Source organism: Emydura macquarii, unplaced genomic scaffold, assembly GCF_026122565.2.
Source record: "Emydura macquarii macquarii isolate MOO-44397 ecotype Brisbane River unplaced genomic scaffold, CSIRO-AGI_Emac_v2 contig_1790, whole genome shotgun sequence".
In the NCBI taxonomy this organism is placed as follows: Eukaryota; Metazoa; Chordata; order Testudines; family Chelidae; genus Emydura; species Emydura macquarii.
In genome coordinates this window covers 27,550,137-27,568,980 of record NW_027131927.1, presented here as the reverse complement: position 1 = coordinate 27,568,980, position 18,844 = coordinate 27,550,137, and the positions used below count along the sequence as shown (strand labels likewise).

Here is an 18,844-nt window from a genome sequence, read left to right as displayed (position 1 = left end):
AGATCTGTTTGCAATCCACATCTGGGAACTCTTTATCGGAAGAGAGGTGGCTTAGGCACCCAACATGTTTCTTGTGAGAACAACGTAGATGCCTGCCTAACTACACATACAAAACAGCAGGGTGGGAGAGTAGGTGTCAACGGCCTTCCTTATAATCGTTAGCCAAGTGGTTAGGATACTCACCGGGAATGTGGGAGATTATAGTTCAATTCCTCCCTCTTTTCAGTAAGGAGAAGGGATTTGAACAGGGTTTTACAAGGATCTCCTGCATTGGGTACCTGCATAATAGTTCACTGAAGGATGGCATGTCATGTCTCTGCTGAGAACCGGTTGCCCACTGGTCATCATAACCATTTCAAAAAGTAAAGATGGATAATATATAAGGAGTTATGTATCTATACTGGAAATTATTTTCTTAAGATCTTGGCATTAAGGCAGGTGACCAGGCGGTGACATGCCTGAGAGATGTTTCCTTTCAGGCAGGAGGTAACTGATATTTATCGCCCTGTCTGGCCATTTGTGTCCTGTATGCCTCACACTGTATGCCTAGTTGCACATTGAGTCAAGTGTGAACTGAGAGATTGCAGAATCTACAAGACAGAAAATCTACAGGAGGAAACAAACATTGGAAGGGGGTAAGGGGAGTCCTGTTTATAAAAAAAGACAAAGGATTGGTCTGGTATATCTTGGAGTGCAAGGAGACACACTAAATCCTTCAGCTAGGAGGCAAACTGACAGCATGCAAGTCTTATGAAGGATGGGTCACTGTCTGGCTGTAAAGCACTGCAGGATTTTGGGGTGAGTAATACTTTATTAGACACGAGAGTATCTTTTTAGCTAAGTCTAGGCGCTAGAATGTGTGTGATGATTTTATTTTATATATATCCATTTGTTTCCAATACTTCTACTTGCTACTACTTGAATCTCTATGCTTCATTAAATCACCTTATAATTGATTTCAGTATAAACAAATCTAAGTGCTAGAGAGACAAGGTGGGTGAGGTAATATTTTTTATTGGACCAACTTCTGTTGGTGAGAGAGACAGGCTTTCAAGCTACACAGGGCTGTCTTGGAAAATCTAAGAGATGTGAGTTAAGAAGAGGCGTGATCTGAGGTGAAACTGATAAACTGGGCTATACTGTTTCTTTGGAAGGAGCTGATCAGTGAACACTGTGAGAGTTGTGCAGACCAGTTGAGGTTTGGAGGGTGAATATCACTAATTTATAGAGTGACAGTGGGGCTTAAGAGACCTACAAGGGAGTGTTTGTGTTGCCTTTGGCCAGTGGAGTTGGGGAGCTGACCTCTGCCTGGCACAAACAAGACTTCCTCACATTAAGGGCAGGGGGTAGCAAGGTGCCTCACAGCGTTAGGTGGATGCCCTAGCCACTGACCAATAGAGTCATTCTCATGCACTCTCTGGCCCAGTGTATATATAATTATTGGACACAAAGTAGAATGGCTTAATAGGAGAGATTGAGAGAGAGCCACATGAGACTATCCCATAGTCCAGTGGCACAAACTGAAAAGCACTGCAACCAAAAGTAATACAAAGAGTGGCATTTGACTGAAAAAGGAGGCACACATTCACTCTAGATCTATGCTATTTTTCTTTTCCCTCAGATTTAGTTTATAAATTGCAACAAATTAGAGTCTAATTACTCAGTTAAGCAGAGAGTACATACAACTGGCTATGCAGCAAAAATCAACTTGTGAGGATATAAAAGGGAAGCAGACATTTTTCTAGTCCTTATTTTTGTTAACACTAAACTTGCTAACAATATGCTAGGTGCTGTTCTTTTCAGAATACACCTCTGAAAGAATGGTGCAATGCTTTGGGAGACAGTTGTGTCCATCACTCTCTTAGAGATGGGTGAACCGCCAAAGGTTCAGAATTAAATTTGGATTCAACAATGGGCTGGAAGTATCTTCCAAACAGGATCTATCAGGAGATTTCTGAGGCCCATACTGCTGTTGGGAAGTACCACAAGAACAGCCACCATAAATCTACACAGCAAACGAAAGTGTGATTGTAGTGCAGGTAAGCATACCTGCACTAGCTTTAATTTAGCTAGCACAGATAACAACAATAGTGAAGAAGTGGCACCAGAGGCTTCAAGAGCAGCTAGCAACCCCAGTACAAGCCACCGGGGACTCAAACTAGCCCATGCTGAAGTCTGTGTTGCTATGTCATCATTACTATTGTTACCTGCTCTAGCTAGATTAAAGTTAGCATGAGTATGCCTACCCCCGCTACAATCACACCTCTATTTGATGGGTAAATGTACTCTCAGACAGCATAACATCATTTCTGCTCCTAGCTGGAAACAAGTTATCTACTTGAGAACCACCAAGGGCATCTGTTAGTGTTTTGATCTAAAATTGGTGATGGTAGGAGTAGCTTTTATTAATTAATTTATTTTAAATTTGAACCAGTTTCCGATCTCTAGATAATTCTGGCTTTGGGTCCTGCTAGTCCTTGGGGAGATTTCACTAGCTAGCCTAATGAGTGAAAGTTAATGGTTAAATTCTCTAAAGTTACACCCAGGCAAAACCATTGACCTCAATCCCTTTCATTCTAATGATTTCATTGTGTTGTCTGGACGTAACTGCAAGCAGAATTTGGTTTATTTTCTTTACATATTTAAACCTATTTCCATTCTAGCCTTCCAGGATCACCTAGGGTATAATTTGATCTGTAAAAAAAAAAAAAGGAGCATTGGGTTTTTCCTCTGTTGCTTATTCCTTTTTGCAATAATTCATTGTGATAAACAAACAGTCTCTTTGGTAAGTGCTGGTTTGCTTCCCAATTTGGGGCAGTTTTGTAAACTTAAGTTTTACACTCTGACCACAGTAAGGAGAACTTAATTCCCAAATGGATACTTAGCACATCTAATTACTCTAATTCTGACCTACAAATACTGCTAAAAATGTCTCTGTTCTTCCATTTCAGGAGCACTCCAGCTGCAATATATTCCACTGAATAAAACATTTCAGTGACATTTGCCCCATAAATAATACACCACCCAGACCAATGTACACCCAACTGTACATAATAACCTCAAAATTCCGTTGAGGATTTCTAGTGACATCATAATGAATTACAAGAGTAGACTGGAAATGGAACTGTAAAATTATATTACCATGTAGGTATATTTTATTTTGATTATGTATGATAAGAAAGCTCACAGCCATTTTTTGCATTGATTGGAACATTTTTCTTGAGCACAACAAAAACATTAATGACCTAATTTAAAAGCAGGATGCAGTGGCTGCAGGCACAAAAAATATCATATTTGTGAGCACAAGTTGAGTGACTGAGCACGCAAATGGGCACATGCACACATTTGCCTACATTGCATTTGTAAATGCCTCTGTGTGCACAAATGAATTTTTTTCACCCTGTTTTGGCAATATGTCCCTTAAGGCTTATTAAAAATGAATTGTTTTTATTGGAAAAGATCAGTTCTGACGCCACACTGAAATATAATTTTACCATACTCTACTTGGCAAACAAGTGCTGATGGTTGAGAGAACAATTTATTGGCTTTTGTCCTGTAAGACTGAATGAAATATCTTTTTTTAAACAGCTGAGATCCTTTATTCATCAACCGATCAACAGCCTAACATTTCAGTTCTGCCAAAGCACATCTGGAGCAACCAGTGATCTCACAATTTAAAATTCAATTACCAAGAGAAGATTTTAGTTTGACCTAACCAATAATATAATGCAGGCTGAATGAGTTTGTATGCATAGTATGACACATTGGGCAGCATGACTATAATGGTACATAGACATCATGAGCCTGAGCCACAAATTTTGGATCCAGAATGAGAGATAAATCTCAATTTCCCCTATATTCAGGAGTGTTTAATAGATTCTAAGGAAGTTTTAGCCAGAAGGGACCACTGTGATCATCTAGTCTGACCTCCTGCATAACACAGCGCATAGATAGAACTTCCTTGAATTAATTCCTGTTTGAACTAGAGCATATCTTTAGAAAGACATCGAAACTTGATTTAAAAATTGCCAGTGATGGAGAATCTACCACGACCCATGGTAAATTGTTCTAATGGTTAATTACCCTCACTGTTAAAAATGTCTACCTTATTTCCAGTTTGAATTTGTCTAGTTTCAGCTTCTAGCCATTTGATCTTATTATACCTTTGTCTGTTAGACTGAAGAGCCTATCATCAAATATTTGTTCCCATATAGTTACTTATAGACTGTGATTAAGTCATCTCTTAATTTCCTCTTTGGAAAGCCAAATAGATGGAGCTCCTTGAATTTTTAACTGTATGCCATACTTTCCAATCCTTTAATCATTCTCATGTCTCTTCTCAGAACCCTCTCCAGTTTATCAGCTATTCGGATCTAGAGGTCTGATTCAAGACCAGCTCTAGTATACCCTGGCACTTACTTACTCTCCAGCTGTTCTTTTCCTCCCTTTCCCCTCAAGAAGGGAGTCCCTGTATATCTTCTCCTCTTCTTCCTCCCCGCCCTAAGAAAATGGCTCTTTCCAACCCCATATAAATATCTATGTTTTGTTCCTTCTCCAAATATCGCTCTACTTCCCCTTCTTTGACCCTTCCAATCATTTGGCTTCCCCCTTCTTTCATCTGTCATATAAGAAGGGAGCTCTAACCAGCCCAGCTCCCTGAGAGACCACCACTTATTCTTATATAGCAGGGCTCAATTCTCATGGCCAGGTAGCTTTGTCCTGGTGGAAAAAAGGGGGAGTTTCACTTTAAACCCTCAGAAGCAGCAAAATCTTTGCTGATTGTCATCAGAGGGTCAGGATACAGATTCTTGGGGCTTCTTACAACTGGAGAGTGTAGAGGGGGGAGCACTTCAATACATATTTTTTCCATTTCAAGCACTGATATAATAGTACCTTTTTGTGCAGGACGTCTGACAACCACAGACATTAAATAACTATTTCATTTTCCACTTCCTCAAACCATTTAGACAGTAACTATTTCCTTTAGAATATATCTATATCTATATCTCTCTCTCTAAAGGACATGAACTTCCTAGTGCCTGAGAAGAGTAATTAGTTTGCAGTGACTGTCTATTTAGATTGATCAGAAATACATTCTGCTGCAGAAGATATTGGCTAAAGAGTGTCTTTCTCAGGATCTCCACCTTTTCGCACAGACATGTACAGGCACCATCTGTTCTTTATCCACTTACTGGATGGAGCTCTCAATCCGAGTGATTGTGAGAAAAGCTGCTAGGTTTGCTGTGTAAGATGAGATGACAATCAAAGCAAAAAGCCACCAGGCGCCCATCATCATTCGGGTTGCCAGTGTTGTGTAAGGAACTTCTCCTCCTGTTGGACAGAAGAAGGAAAATTAGAGCTTTCATTTGCATGGTGCAGAGCCAAACCTTCACTGTTAATGTCTTGATCATGTCAACGGTGTTGCTGGCATCAGTAGAGTACGTCCATTAGTAAAGCGAGCAGGATTTGGATCATAATTTCTATGTACTGAAGAGTATTAAAAGAAGCCCACACCTCCACTCCAAGAGTTTTTCCATGAACTCCTTCATCATTGTGTGTTTAACTGAGAGTCAGCCCACTACGGGAGACAGATTTCATGAACTCAGAACAAAAAGAGCATATTTAAGCATCTATGGTATTTCTTTTTCCTTTCAGATTTCTTTAGTGTCCTTAATTAAGCTCTCCCTGTGCTTTTGAGTTTATGGAGTTTCTTAAAACAAAAAACAAAACAAAACCACAACTTTTTCACAGCTATGTTGATAGCCAGACGTGCTGTTGCAGAGTGTCATGCATGTATGTAGAATCTGCTTAAAGTGAGCTGGGTTATACAGAAACTCCATTTATACTGAAGTAGAAAAACAGAACTCATAATTAATTTAATTTCAAAAGTGCTTTACAAACAGTATTTGAGCCTGTTAGCTAAGTAATCCATAACTTCACCAGCAATGAAATGTACCCGCCTTGAGGCGGCACACAACATTTGTTTTGCAGCGCTCAAAACTAATACACAGCTTAATTTATTCTAATTTATCTATAGACAGCAATGCTGACTTGTCACAGCTATGTTGGGTTGTATGCTATGGTACGGGTGAATGTGTCACATATTCCAAAAGTATAACGTTTTCCAAGATATAATCTAGCAACAAGCTTCTAGGACACGTCATTCTTTAAACAAACAATTTCCACCTCTCCACCAAACACTTTGGTTTGACATTTTTGAAGTTGTTCTTTTCTATTTCAGTGAGTTCATTCCAAATCACACACAGGAAGAATTTATAAATGAAAGAAAAATCATTGTCTTAAAAAAGTAAAATAAAAAGCTCTGGATTCTGAGGGTTAGAAATTGTCACTGCTAGAAATAACCAAATATAGACAAGTAATCATAGTTAATGTGTATCCTTGATTGCCTACAATGCTCATGCTTTCCTTCTTCCCATCTACTGCACCTGGAAGGCTGGTTGTTTTCTCAGCTGAAGTTTTCTCAGACAAACTCCAATTCCTTATATCCTTTAGAAACTACTGGTCAAAAAGAGTGGTAAATGGATATATACTTTCTGAATAGGATTTTAAGAGCACTCTGTTGGGTCAGTTCTGCTCATGCTGTAATCAATGGGAGTTTTATTTTGACCTCAGTGGAAGCAGAATAAGGTCAATGCTGAATGCTTTTGAAAATCCCTCCCAGAGTCTGTCAACTTTTTGCCCTTGCATTCCTTCCTGCTGGTGTGTATATGTTCTGGATTCCAAAGTCCATCACAAGAACAAGAGTTTCCAACTAGATAACCAGACCTGCATATGTTCCCTGTAATCCAAGTGTTTCTTAGCGATTCATTCTCCTTTACTTTCAGAATTTATATTGGGCCTTCAAGTTTTTTCTCACTTCCCCTCAACTAAAAACCCTAAAGAAAGGGATGAGGAATGATGTTTTCCCTTTCTTCAAAGGAAGAACAATTCTGATTTATAATCTAATCTCAATTCATTTCTGTTACCCAACTTTCCAGTCATACAGAGGTTTCAGAGAGAGAGAGACTAATGGTCACCAGAAATACAGGTAACCTTAAATTAGTATTTTGTACAGATAAATCAAGCAACAGAAATCTAAAAAACCAGTCCAACTGTAATTAGCTTTATTGTAAAACCCAAGGGAGAAGAGCAGAGCTTTAATGTTTTTTATTCACATTTTGTAAAATGATATTCAGCTCAAATTTATTTCCATGTTTTTTCATTCTTAAAAACAGAACCCAGATAAAGCCACTAGATGTTACAAGGATCAAAGGGATTCCTCTGAAGTACTGGCAGTTTACTATAGGTTGAATCAGAAAGAAGAACTTTGTGCTTGATTTTCACTTGCCCTTAAACCTCTTGACACTGCTCTGGCAGTGGAAATTGGTCTTAAAGTGCAGATAAATCACAGTTACACTCACTTTAAGTATAAATAAGAATAAGGTCCTTTTCAGTTGCAATTTGAGCCTACCTAGAATTTTTACTCATCTCTGAATGCTACTGACAACTTCACTGTTTAACATCTATACATATTACAGCTAGCTGCAAATGTTCATTGCAATGTTTTGAAAGCATACGAGACTTTCATTCTACTTCACTATAAATGGTGTTTCACTCTACCTGAATTAATTATAAGGGGGTTCCACTGCATTTAGATATCTTGTCTTTTAAAAACTCCAGTATTAAAAAGACAAGATCTACATTAGACTCACACAGTCAGAAATACATTTCCTCCTATTTCCAGGATGCCATATAATTATCCGAAATAAGAATCTCTTGATCGTATCAGTAGATGTTATTTCAATATTAGGATTTTTTGAAGACAAAAATTAATTTTAACTTCTGAAGACCCTGTTCCATGTCCAGCACAAGTTATAAATGAAATCCTTTAATGGGATATTTCCACTTTTAGAGTGGTTTTTGTAATGCCTTTGGAATCTTTCAATCAAAAATAAATTACATCCAATGAAAATAGCAGACAGAGATACCAAATTAACCCAACAGGCTGATTGTTCTTTTAACCTTCAGGTGCCAATCCCTGCGGTTTAGCTCTGAATTAAATTGAAATAGATGGAGAGATGAAGGGGAAGCCAGCTATTTCTTAGCCCGGCTTGCAATTTCATTTTTCAACCTCATGAATAAAACTAAAAGTAGCTTCCCACTGTTTTTAATTGAAATGAGTTGGCAGAAAGAAGAGGACCATTGAAAGTCACCCACCTACCTTTTATTCACAGTTGAAATGCTCAAACAAGGATCTTGCTCATTGGAGAGCTGACCTAGCCATTTATACATGCCCCACCCACAGCATTCTGGTACTGCTCAAAGTGAGCCTTTTTTTCCATCAGAAGTTTGTTCCCATCCCTCACTGCTATGCTTTCTTCTTTAAAAGCCAATTATTAATGAAGCTCTAAATAGCTGAAAATGTGTGGTTCAGCAGGAAGTATCTGTAGTGCACACAGCTGTTTGTGAAAAAGACCTGCCGTTAATCAACAGAGCGGCAGTTTATACCATCAATAGTTAATGACTGCAGCTTGAGGATACAGAACAGCATGCAACACACATTTTCATATATGTGGGTACAACTTGTCACCATTTTTGTAGGGAGTGTGTTTCAAAAGAGTTCTGCACTTCCCTGCTATGAAATGTACCTGAGTCCCACTCAGACCCTCTCCTTTACACAAATGCTTTAGAAACAGGCATTTTGAGAAAGCAGAGACAGCAATTGCATTACAATGCAAAGATAAGTTCCTCATCCCCTCCCAAAAGAGAAGCAGAAACTGAAAGAGACATTTTTCTGCCATAAGATCATCTCTTTGGAGTTTTATTAGGAAGATGAAACAAAAGGATTTCATGCTATGGAGTCTTCTGTCTTGTACAGTCTGCTCAGACATTTCACTTATTATGACTTCGCACCCTATGAGAGAACACTCAGCTTTGTTTTCATCTAAACTCACTGTTTTAGTAGGGCAGGGAGGAACTCAATGGCTTGGGATAGTGGCAATGGGGTATGGAGCTTTTTGTCATTATTTCATATATAGTCTAAGGATCAGGTCCTCCTCTCGCTAGTGCTGCTAGGGGGAGCAGAAAAGCACCCTTTTGTCATAAAATCAAAGAGGTCAGGATTTTATAGGGTGAGTCTGGTAGATGCTTTATTGGGTGCACATTACTGTGGGTCTGAAAAGGAGCACTTTGGATACCCAGCTAGCACTGGTTGATAATGATTGTAGCTTGTGTACTAGAGAGAGAGATATACAGGCTGAGCAGGACAGACATATATGCATGCTCACTGGAGCTGTGATTTATGGACACTGTTTCCTTAGTGCTCTTTTGTCCATCAGGAGTCCCTAATATGTGCCACAAAATATATTATCTACAAAGTTACATTACATATTTAAAATATATATAATATATTAGGGGCTATATAGAGAGACTTCCTATACACTCATCCTACCACTTTCCTTTCACATCACCAGCAAAAAACAGAGTAGAATATAGCCCTAGATTGGTAATGACTGAAAGTCATTGCCATCTGATGGATGTTTGGTGACCTATGTAAAATGAGTTGGTTGGTCTCAGTCCAATTTCCAGAGGACATGTCCCTATAACAAAAAACACAACTGTAATTAGCACTCTGTTGCCACTGATTGTACATTATCTGTTTTGTGGATAAATACAGGATCTAATCTTCAGTAGAATCCAACTGGCACTTTTCATGTTCACTGAAATTAACTTAAAACTGAATCTATATTTAATTTTTCAGACTGTGTGTTTAGGTGTGAAATACTATGAATGAATAATACATTTTAAAAAGTGTTGTATCTGTGTTAGTCCTAGGATATTTTAGAGAGACAAGGTGGGTGAGGTAGTAATCTTTTACTGGACAGAAGTTGGTCCAATAAAAGATATTACCTCATCCACCTTGTCACTCTAACTTTAGAAAAAATATTTTCCTAAGTAAACTTTACTGGATGTTTTCTAAAAAGAGCTATATTATCATAGACATGATAGAAAAAGAGTATTTTTTGTCCTGCCACCTCCTTTATCCAATATGGCTCTCCATTATGACTGGTAATGACCTAAATTGTAGGTAATTCTTGTCTACTCCAGGTGGTCAATTCATCCTTAGTACGCTTCATGTGCTTTTGTTTATTCCCCTTTCCTTGCCAGTTCTTCTAGAAATGTATCAACAGGCTGGGGGAAAAAAATCTATTGCCCTCGAACCCAGGAACAACCTGACACAGAATTGGACAGACACAAAGATCAGAGAAAACAAAGTGTCTGAGGGAAAATGTGACTCCTGTAAACCAATACAAGTTTCCAATACTTTTAAAGTTATACTCTCCTGTAGTCAGTAGGTTTGAAGACTGCTGAGAGTGGAGAATAAAATAAGGTGAGGTTCAAAGTAAGAAGAGGGGTTAGCTAGCTGAAGAACGGCAGAGACAGCATGTACCACGGCCCAGACTCAACCTGCTATACTGTAGCATTGAACTGAATTTGAATAATTCAAAGCAGAGTGGTATGCAACTACATTTTTTCTCAAGGGTTTGTCAATTGCTGGTTTCAAGGAAAGCTGCACTCATTTGCACAGCCCAGAAGTTCACTATGAAAGTTCACAGGATAAAAAAGCCCTTGTCACCGTGAATAAATGGCGAAAGGTTTGTTTTTAAACTTGCAATTATAGTTGGCATTTCCCAGTCCAGTGCTAGAGGCTACCATCGTGCTGAAAAGTGATGTCATTTGTGACACTAGACATGTAGACACTGGGCATGTAGGATCACAAATCAGAGCCTGTAAACAAGGTCCCCAGATGATTTAATATGGATTTAACATCCACAGTGGTAATGTGTACTATTTAGAAATTAAACACATTAGTTCAACAGTCATGAAAAAGAAATTTACTATGTAACCCTTACTGAAGCAAATGGGTAGCTGTATTATAGCTAGCATCCTGCACCTTTTTCAGTGGAACTAACATATGATTTTTTTTCTTTCTGGCATGAAATCTGATAATTTGTTATATGGGGGCAGGACTGTCACTTGCCATTAAGCAACCACACAGTTAAGCAACTGGCACAGAAGCTCCCTCTCCCTTATGGCCTTCACATTCTTGATGGTTGGGGAAGGAGGAGCTCAGACTCTGGAGGACTGCTTTTCCCTGCCATGAGCAAGTTGGTGGGGAATGGGTGGAGTCTTGTCTCTGCCCCTCAAAGTGCTGGCCATCTGAGCTGAGTCAGCGCAGGGAAGGGTAAGGTGCATGCTTTGAATGGGCCCAATAAATACATAATGGGGGTGAAGGAAGGGGTTGTAAACTCTCAGGGCCCCCCCTGGGAAGATGCAGCTATGCACTGCTCTTTACAAAGGCTAGGAGTCAGGTCACAATGACAGCTGATTGGAGGACAACAATTCTGTTTCATGGCAACTTTTGAGGTTTAGGTTTCATTCTGCCACAGAGCAAAAACAAAGTCCTTCTGACGTTTTCACAAAACTAGAATTGTGTCAAAATTTCCGTTTTTGGACCAAAACCAGAGGTTTTCACTGGCCTAGGATATGGGAGATCCTGATTCAGAACAGATTTTTTTATTCCAGAACATTCTGAATCAGGCAGAGCAGGGACTTTAATTTAGATCTCCCTCATCTGAAATGAGTGCCTTAACCACCAGATTACGGAGTGCAAGCTTCTCACTGCCTTCCCCTTCATTCCCTCCCCCACGTCATCAAAACAGATATGCTTCAACATGTCTTTTTACCAAAAATGTTTCGAACAGCTCTAGTCAATCTAAACCTTGGAGTGCTGAACAGAACAGAACAGAATAGGAAACCTTAGATTCTGTAGAACAGAATAGCATAGTTTACATTTGCACAAACAAAAAACATGCAGGTCTGCAGGGAACAGTTTAGATCAACTTGTCTCTTGTGTGTTTGTCTATGACAGAGACATTTCTCACAATTTTGGGGGGGGGGGGGTGAGATGGATATATTTTTAAAAAAGGCTGCAGGATTTTTACATTTTGGGTATTCCAGCCATGTGAAACAATACAAAATCTCCCACAATGCTGTAAAATTTCTCTGATTTTAAATTGGTAATTCATAATCCAGCACAGAACAAAAAAATTGTACTGCCAACTAAGGAGTACCTACTTCTACTAGCTGTAATATAACTGAAGCTTGGAAGTTGTTGAAATATCTCTCACAATAAAGAGTTCTTATTCTGGTTTTCTCATTTTTCATACATATTTTGTCATGCCTCATTGAATTGCTATAAATACATTAATTTCCATCTCATTTGGGATGGCCATCACATCCCAAGGTTGGATTCTTACACCACTGGATAAAATTAACATGGATTGACTTGGATTGGGGTTGCCTCCTTAATTTGCACGGATACAAATAAGTTTGTAAATCAGTAGCTGAGTTACCCAGCTTTCCAAATATTAACAGATTGCAGGGAATGAGAGTTGGAAAGGAACTGAGCATGAGGTAGGGCCAGCAGCCAGTTTTTACAGGGCTCTGGACAATATATATATATATATATATTGTCATTCTCCAGGAATGCAGCAGGCTAAATTTCTATAACTAGTTATCTGATCACAGGGAGAGGATCTAGAGGACACACTGCTCATTCTATGTGGATAGATAGGGGGCTTCACAGGTTCAACCTCAGGATAGTGATCAGAGTATTAGATGTCCACTTAGTGATCCAACAAAATGACACCAGCGCCAATGCTGGCAAACTAACAAAGTAGGCTCCAGGGGTTCCTGCACATCACTGCACTGCACTGTTCCCTTTTCTTGAGAATCTTTCACCTAGGCATGATCTCCTAGATTCAGTATGCTCAAGAATTTGACTCTGTGGTGCCTGTCAAAGTTCTGCTTCTGACAAGTTTTATATTAATCTTCTTTCTTCTGTAGCCTCAGGAAGTCAGGCCAATAAGGGTCCATTTGGAAAGGGATGTTTGGGATAGTGGTACTCAACTCACTTCCCAGTAATAGTTCTGCAGGGCTGAATCCATTCACTAGAGGTGTTGACTGGTAAGCCAAAAAGGCAAGATGAGAATCTGAAGATTTAGAAGGAAGTTGTTTCATTGTCTTTACCACACATTCTGCTTCATCATCGCTCTAAGGGAACTGGAGGCTAGATATGACCATTGGTATTTGCAAAACTCTTAAACGTCTCAGAGGAAAATTGAAATCCATTGTCAGAAATGACTTGCTCTGGAATCCAAAAACAGGCAAAGATGGATTTTTATTCTCTCAGCAAGTGTACTTGATGCGGTGTTGAGCAACCTGACAATTTCAATGAATCTTGAGAAATAATTAATCAGCAACAGACAGGTTGTATTATCCAGATAGAAAAGATCACGCCTGACTATCTGTCAAGACATGCCTGATAGAGCAGACTGTAGTAACAGTTCTGGTGGGTTGGTACTCAGGCAAGCACAAATATCACATTTCTCAACTTCCTGTTGTAGTTGTTTGATCAGTTCAGGCCACCAAACGAATGCTTAGCGCTTTCCTTGCATTTTGCAATGCCTTGCATCCCTCATGCATTCTGTCAAGGATTTCCTGTTGCATTGATGTAGCAATAATTGGTCTGGACTCCTTCCACAACAACCTTGATTTCTGATAAGATCCACAGAAACTGTCCAATCTGACTTCAGAGAAGTTTCTGACTTGGTCTGTTTTGTCCAGCCCTCTTTGCAACTTCATGACATGGCTCAGCAATTCATCTGCCTCTTGCTGCTTTTTCACTTCTTGCAGGGATTTTCCTGTGATTGGTAAAGTAATAAGTACTACATCTACAAAACTTTCCATGAGCAGCTCCTCTTGTTTATACTCTTGATGTGATATGTCTAGCATTTGGGCCCTACTGCTAAATTATAAAGTATTTGTGAGTTTGAGTCCCTGTTATCTATTTGACAAATTATTCCTGTGTCTTTTTTTAGACATCATGTCTGGGCAACTTGCTGTCTGTGCTGCGTGGGGTTTCAGTCTGTGGACAGAGGGACTAAATCACTTGGCCACTGTACCTCTGCGCTCTAGAACATCCTGCCAAGATATGGTAAGAACAGTGACAGAATTCCGCAATAGAAAACTTGTTTGAAAATGTATCTTTGCAAAAGCCTACCAGACATGGCCTCTCTCTGGGGTTTTTTTCAATTATTTGTTGTTAAAGGCACAGCCTCCCCTTCTCCGTATGCATGCATATGTGTATATAACTTAAATAGCTAGCTGTAGAAGTACTATAAAAGGGAAAAATAATTTGCATTAGACTGCCACCTAAGGGCAAATTAAGCCCTGGGATAAGCAAATACAACATCCACCAAACCAAGAAAACGGGAGTTACACCAACATATCCCAGGGTTCAAAATGGTCCCAAATCTCTTGCAACTGCAACACTGGCTTTCTATTATGTACAATGTTACCACTTCAAAACTGAGTGGGTCACAAGAATGAGCTTCTAAGGTGGGACTAGAATGTGCATCATATCGCCTCAAAATACTCTATTCATAACATCCAGCAGAAGTGCACTGAGTCAGCTCTTAATCTTTTTATTCTGGCATCTTTTTCATAGCTATAAAACTGTCCCTATTAGGTATTTTTTGTTACTTTATCCTACACTGGATGAGTAACATGGAGAATAGAAAGGCAGAAAATAGAAAGAGAGAGTATGTGTATGTCTCTAGGGAGAGAGGCAAGGGAGGAGGACTGGCAAGTCAAATACAAAATCCAATGAACTTTCATAAATCTAGATTAGACAGGAACTCAAGCCACTAATTAAAAACACCACAGTGATAAATACTGTTACCCACTGTTTCTACTCAGTGACTTTTAGATAAAACCAAAACATTTAAATATATATTGAAATAATAAAATAGAGGTCTATTAACTGCATTCCATAAGCATTGGGCCAGTGTGATAATGGAAAAGCTAACCTCTTTTCAGCTGAGCTGACATTCCAATTTTCTGCATCACTACCAATGATAATGTTACACAAACTGTTTTCAATCATTAAATTAATTCCCATTAAATCAATATCCTTAAAGGCCAAACAGTTCTTTATTAATTACCTGATTAAGATTATGTTAGCATAACATATTAGTTATAGTATATTTATAATTCCCTTTCCAGTGATAAAACAAGATTTAGAGGAAAAAGAGTGGAATGGGAAGTGTGTCATTTTCTGAATTTGGGTTTCTAATATCCAGCATTGGTGGTCTGATACCCCAAGTGCTGTAAGAATGAATCTCCAGATCTTGCAGAAGCCCTACAGAAACCCAGAGTCTCAAAGGCAGTGACTCATATAAGGCACTAGCTGCTTTTGCAATAACTGAACTCCATCCTCCTACAGAGTTTGTAAAATCTACTAAGTTTTCTAATGAAAAATGCAATTCATTATAGATGAAAAAGTATATTACTAATAATGGGTAATAATTTAGTGCCTAGAAACAAAAGTGATTGGTTCTATGTAATTACCGACAGATAGGAAGATAGATAGAGTTTACTGTGGTCCTAAAATAGGTGAAATAATTGTAGTTTGGAAGTTGATGGAAAATGGATTATAAAAGTGCTTTTCAATGTCCTACTCTGCTGTCAGAAAAGAAGAGGAGTAATGACTATACACACAGCTTTCAGATTTAGGTGCCTAATGTTGGTTAGTTATATCCAAATTTAGATAAGTCTCCTATAAGTTTATGGCAACGTTGAGTATGCAGCATCTCTGGAAATCAGGCCACATGTATGCAAGTGCTGAGATATGGATTTAGACATCAACATTTCAAAATGTATCTTTTGCTGACAATTATAATGATCACAATGTTTATTATAACCAAATCCTCAAATTCGGAAAGGTTTGGAATCTGAACTCCCATCCAAATTTTGCAGTTCTTTAGTCACTCTAAACTGGAGCAAACCAAAACCAAACATTCAAGCATCCCTCAACAATAGGATATTCAAAAGCTGGAGCCAGATCTAAATTTTGTGGCTTGGGGGCCCATCTCTTGTTTACATTTCACCAAAAAGTACTGTGTTAGCTTAGAGTTAAAGTTGATGAAATCCATTCTTAACTACATTTTTTTTATTAAATTTTGTATTAGTTTTTTTTTATTAAAACCCTGGATTACCAAACACCATGTAATTGGATTATATAATCATGAATATTTTTGCAGTATTGCCATGCAATTTGGTCAGTAGCGTGTTTTTTTTAAAATGTGTCTGACTATTTAATCCTACTGTTAGTCACCACCTTTACACATCTCAGTGCAATAATTTCACATTCAAAAACTCCATTTTGTGACTCTGTGTCTACACGTGTACAAACATACAGTTTGAGATATAGTCTCTATCAGACATCTGGAGAATTTCTGTATTGGTGCAAGAGTCCCCACACACTGAATCCATTCTGACCAGAATGAGATCAAAATCAGGCCCACTGATTTATACTATGCCCCACTGTATGTATATGTAAGCACACTATTGTAACTACTGTAAACCCATGAGATACACATTTGTTAGTTATTATTTTACAGAATATAGTATCCAGTGCTGCAAACACTCACACATGGCCAGATTTCCAGAAGTGCTGAGTACTTATAAACCCCGCTGAAGTTAATGGGAGCTATAAATGCTCAACTTTTTGAAAATCCAACCATAATTAGTCTTTACTGTACTAGTCCTTAACAGAGCAAGAAGCTATGAGACAGTGGTGCCTTTTCAATAGGGTGTTCAGAATACTGTGTGTATTCCCCATAGGAATAGTAACAGGAATTGTGCACAGTTACCTGCAAAAGGGTCATATGTACATATAATTAACATTGTTCAATTTAATGTCACTAATGAGATATTAAAGCACTGCTGGATCTAAGTGCCTACACAGAGGGGGAGGGCATTATGAACACTCTGATGTAAGGAGGGAAGACTCCTTTTGGCTGAAACTGAGCAAACAGAACACCAAGGAAACTAAAAGACAATTCAGTGACTATATTAGGGATGAACAAACCGGTTGAGGAAAAAAGAGAACACGCTGTTTCTACCAAAACTTCACTCATTCTTAATGCTGAACAAAGCTTTTCTGAACATTGTGAGATCATTTATCTTTGCTCCTCATTACTTTTCATTTACATTCATCTCTATGCTTCCAAATTCTGGATGGGAATGGAACATGAAATGATTAAATTTGCAAAGAAAAGCAGTTACTTGTGCTATTTCTAACCTACTAAGACATACTAAAAACCTTAAGAGAAACCTGTTCTTAGGAGTATTTCCAAATTTCTAGCACCAATTATGACACCTTATATAGGTGCACCATAAATACCTCGGATATAATAGCTCAATCTTGCAGAGTCAATAACTCTGATACGCCTGTAAACTTTGAGGTGCTTGTCCGAATTCAATTCCTAATCTTCTGGAGTTCACCACTCACTAATTTAGGAGCTGTTATTAAGTTACAACAGTAAATACATTTTGAAGTTTTGACTGAAATTCTATCTTTAATTTGTCCAATAATGTTATTGAAAAGCTCACAACACTTAGATGTCTTAAACTAATACAGTGATTTTTTTTTACACCACACAGAGAAGGCTTTCAGTCTTTTAAGGATTTCGGGTAGACCTGAATATTACTGTAATGTAGTGTATTTATTTAAAACTCTAATACCAGGCCACAGAGTTAAATGGCCTGATTCTTCGGTGAAAGAGTAATTACTCTATTGAAATCAGTGGGTCAGATCCTTCAGAAGTGCAAATCAGCCTGCCAAACTGGCCAATGGAAGTTTACTTTTGCAGAGAAGTGGGCGGGGGGGGGGGGGAGCTATTTCAATAAATTAAACACGTTTATATTAAAGAGTTCTGCTAGCAGCTATTTCCAGACATGAAAACCTGATGATCCCACTCAGCTGTGAGGATCTATTATCACTGTTCATTAGCAGCATGTGTGCAGAAGCTTTGCTATCTGTCATCTTTGTTGTTACCTTTGCCCTACACAGCTGACAGAGAAGAAGAATTTTAGTTAAAACTAACATATATATTCATTTCAGTTGGTGCCTTACAGGGCAGGTTTAATACATTTTTAGCCCAACAACATTTTAATAACTTTAAAAGCACTTAAAGGGTAAAGCCCAAATCCGTGATTTCTCCCCTTCCATTCCCCCCCAAAAATTTAGGTGCTGGGATCCTGCTGTAGTGAAGATAATCCTCCTTAACTCATAAACTGGGAGACAGAGAAAAAACAGCTCTCAGGGTTTCACGTTTGCAGAAATGGGCAAGGGACCCCAATCTCAGCAACCAGCAATGGCAACAGGCTGGCCAGCACGTTCAAAAGCCTCATCCCGTGTCTTGATCTGCTTTCTTTGTAGAGTGATTTTTGGCTTGCTCCTGTTATATGCATTTTAATATTGGCAGAGGTCTGGGAATAAAACTCAGCAGCTGAAGAAGGGAGAATATTTTTTTGGCAGCCTGAAAAATCTCTGAGCCTTTCCTGTTTTTATACTCTGGAAGCAATCTTTCCTTGTACCAAAATACCAGCTGGTGTTATGAAGAAAAGCTATGTGGGTGGTTACCGGTGTAGCCATACTGCCAAGGAGGAGGGACTCCCTGCAGAACTGAAGGGAATGGAAATCTACCAAGAGTTCCCATCTAAACTCATACTCATCTGGCACCTACCATATCCTCTAGTGAAAAGGTTGGATCAATTTGTGGATTAGATTTGTGCTGTCCAAACAGAAGGCCAGGATGTTTAATAAGAGTGGATGTAGACAACAGATTGAAAAGCTAACCAAAAAAAAAAAAAAAAGTTTTCTAAACCCTGAAATTCCCAGGTTTTACAGTGTAAATTGCAGTTCAGGAAACTC

The 18,844-nt window shown here is 38.6% G+C and overlaps 1 protein-coding gene across 2 annotated transcripts in view; it reads right to left on the bottom strand.

The window, feature by feature from the left end:
- GRID2 (glutamate ionotropic receptor delta type subunit 2) overlaps window positions 1–18,844 on the bottom strand; it is a 963,383-nt gene that overhangs the window by 139,000 nt on the left and 805,539 nt on the right. For both annotated transcript variants that reach the window (XM_067557183.1, XM_067557186.1), the window contains one exon: window positions 5,193–5,331. In XM_067557183.1, coding sequence (XP_067413284.1) covers window positions 5,193–5,331 — 139 coding nt within the window. The remainder of the gene's footprint in view (window positions 1–5,192; window positions 5,332–18,844) is intronic.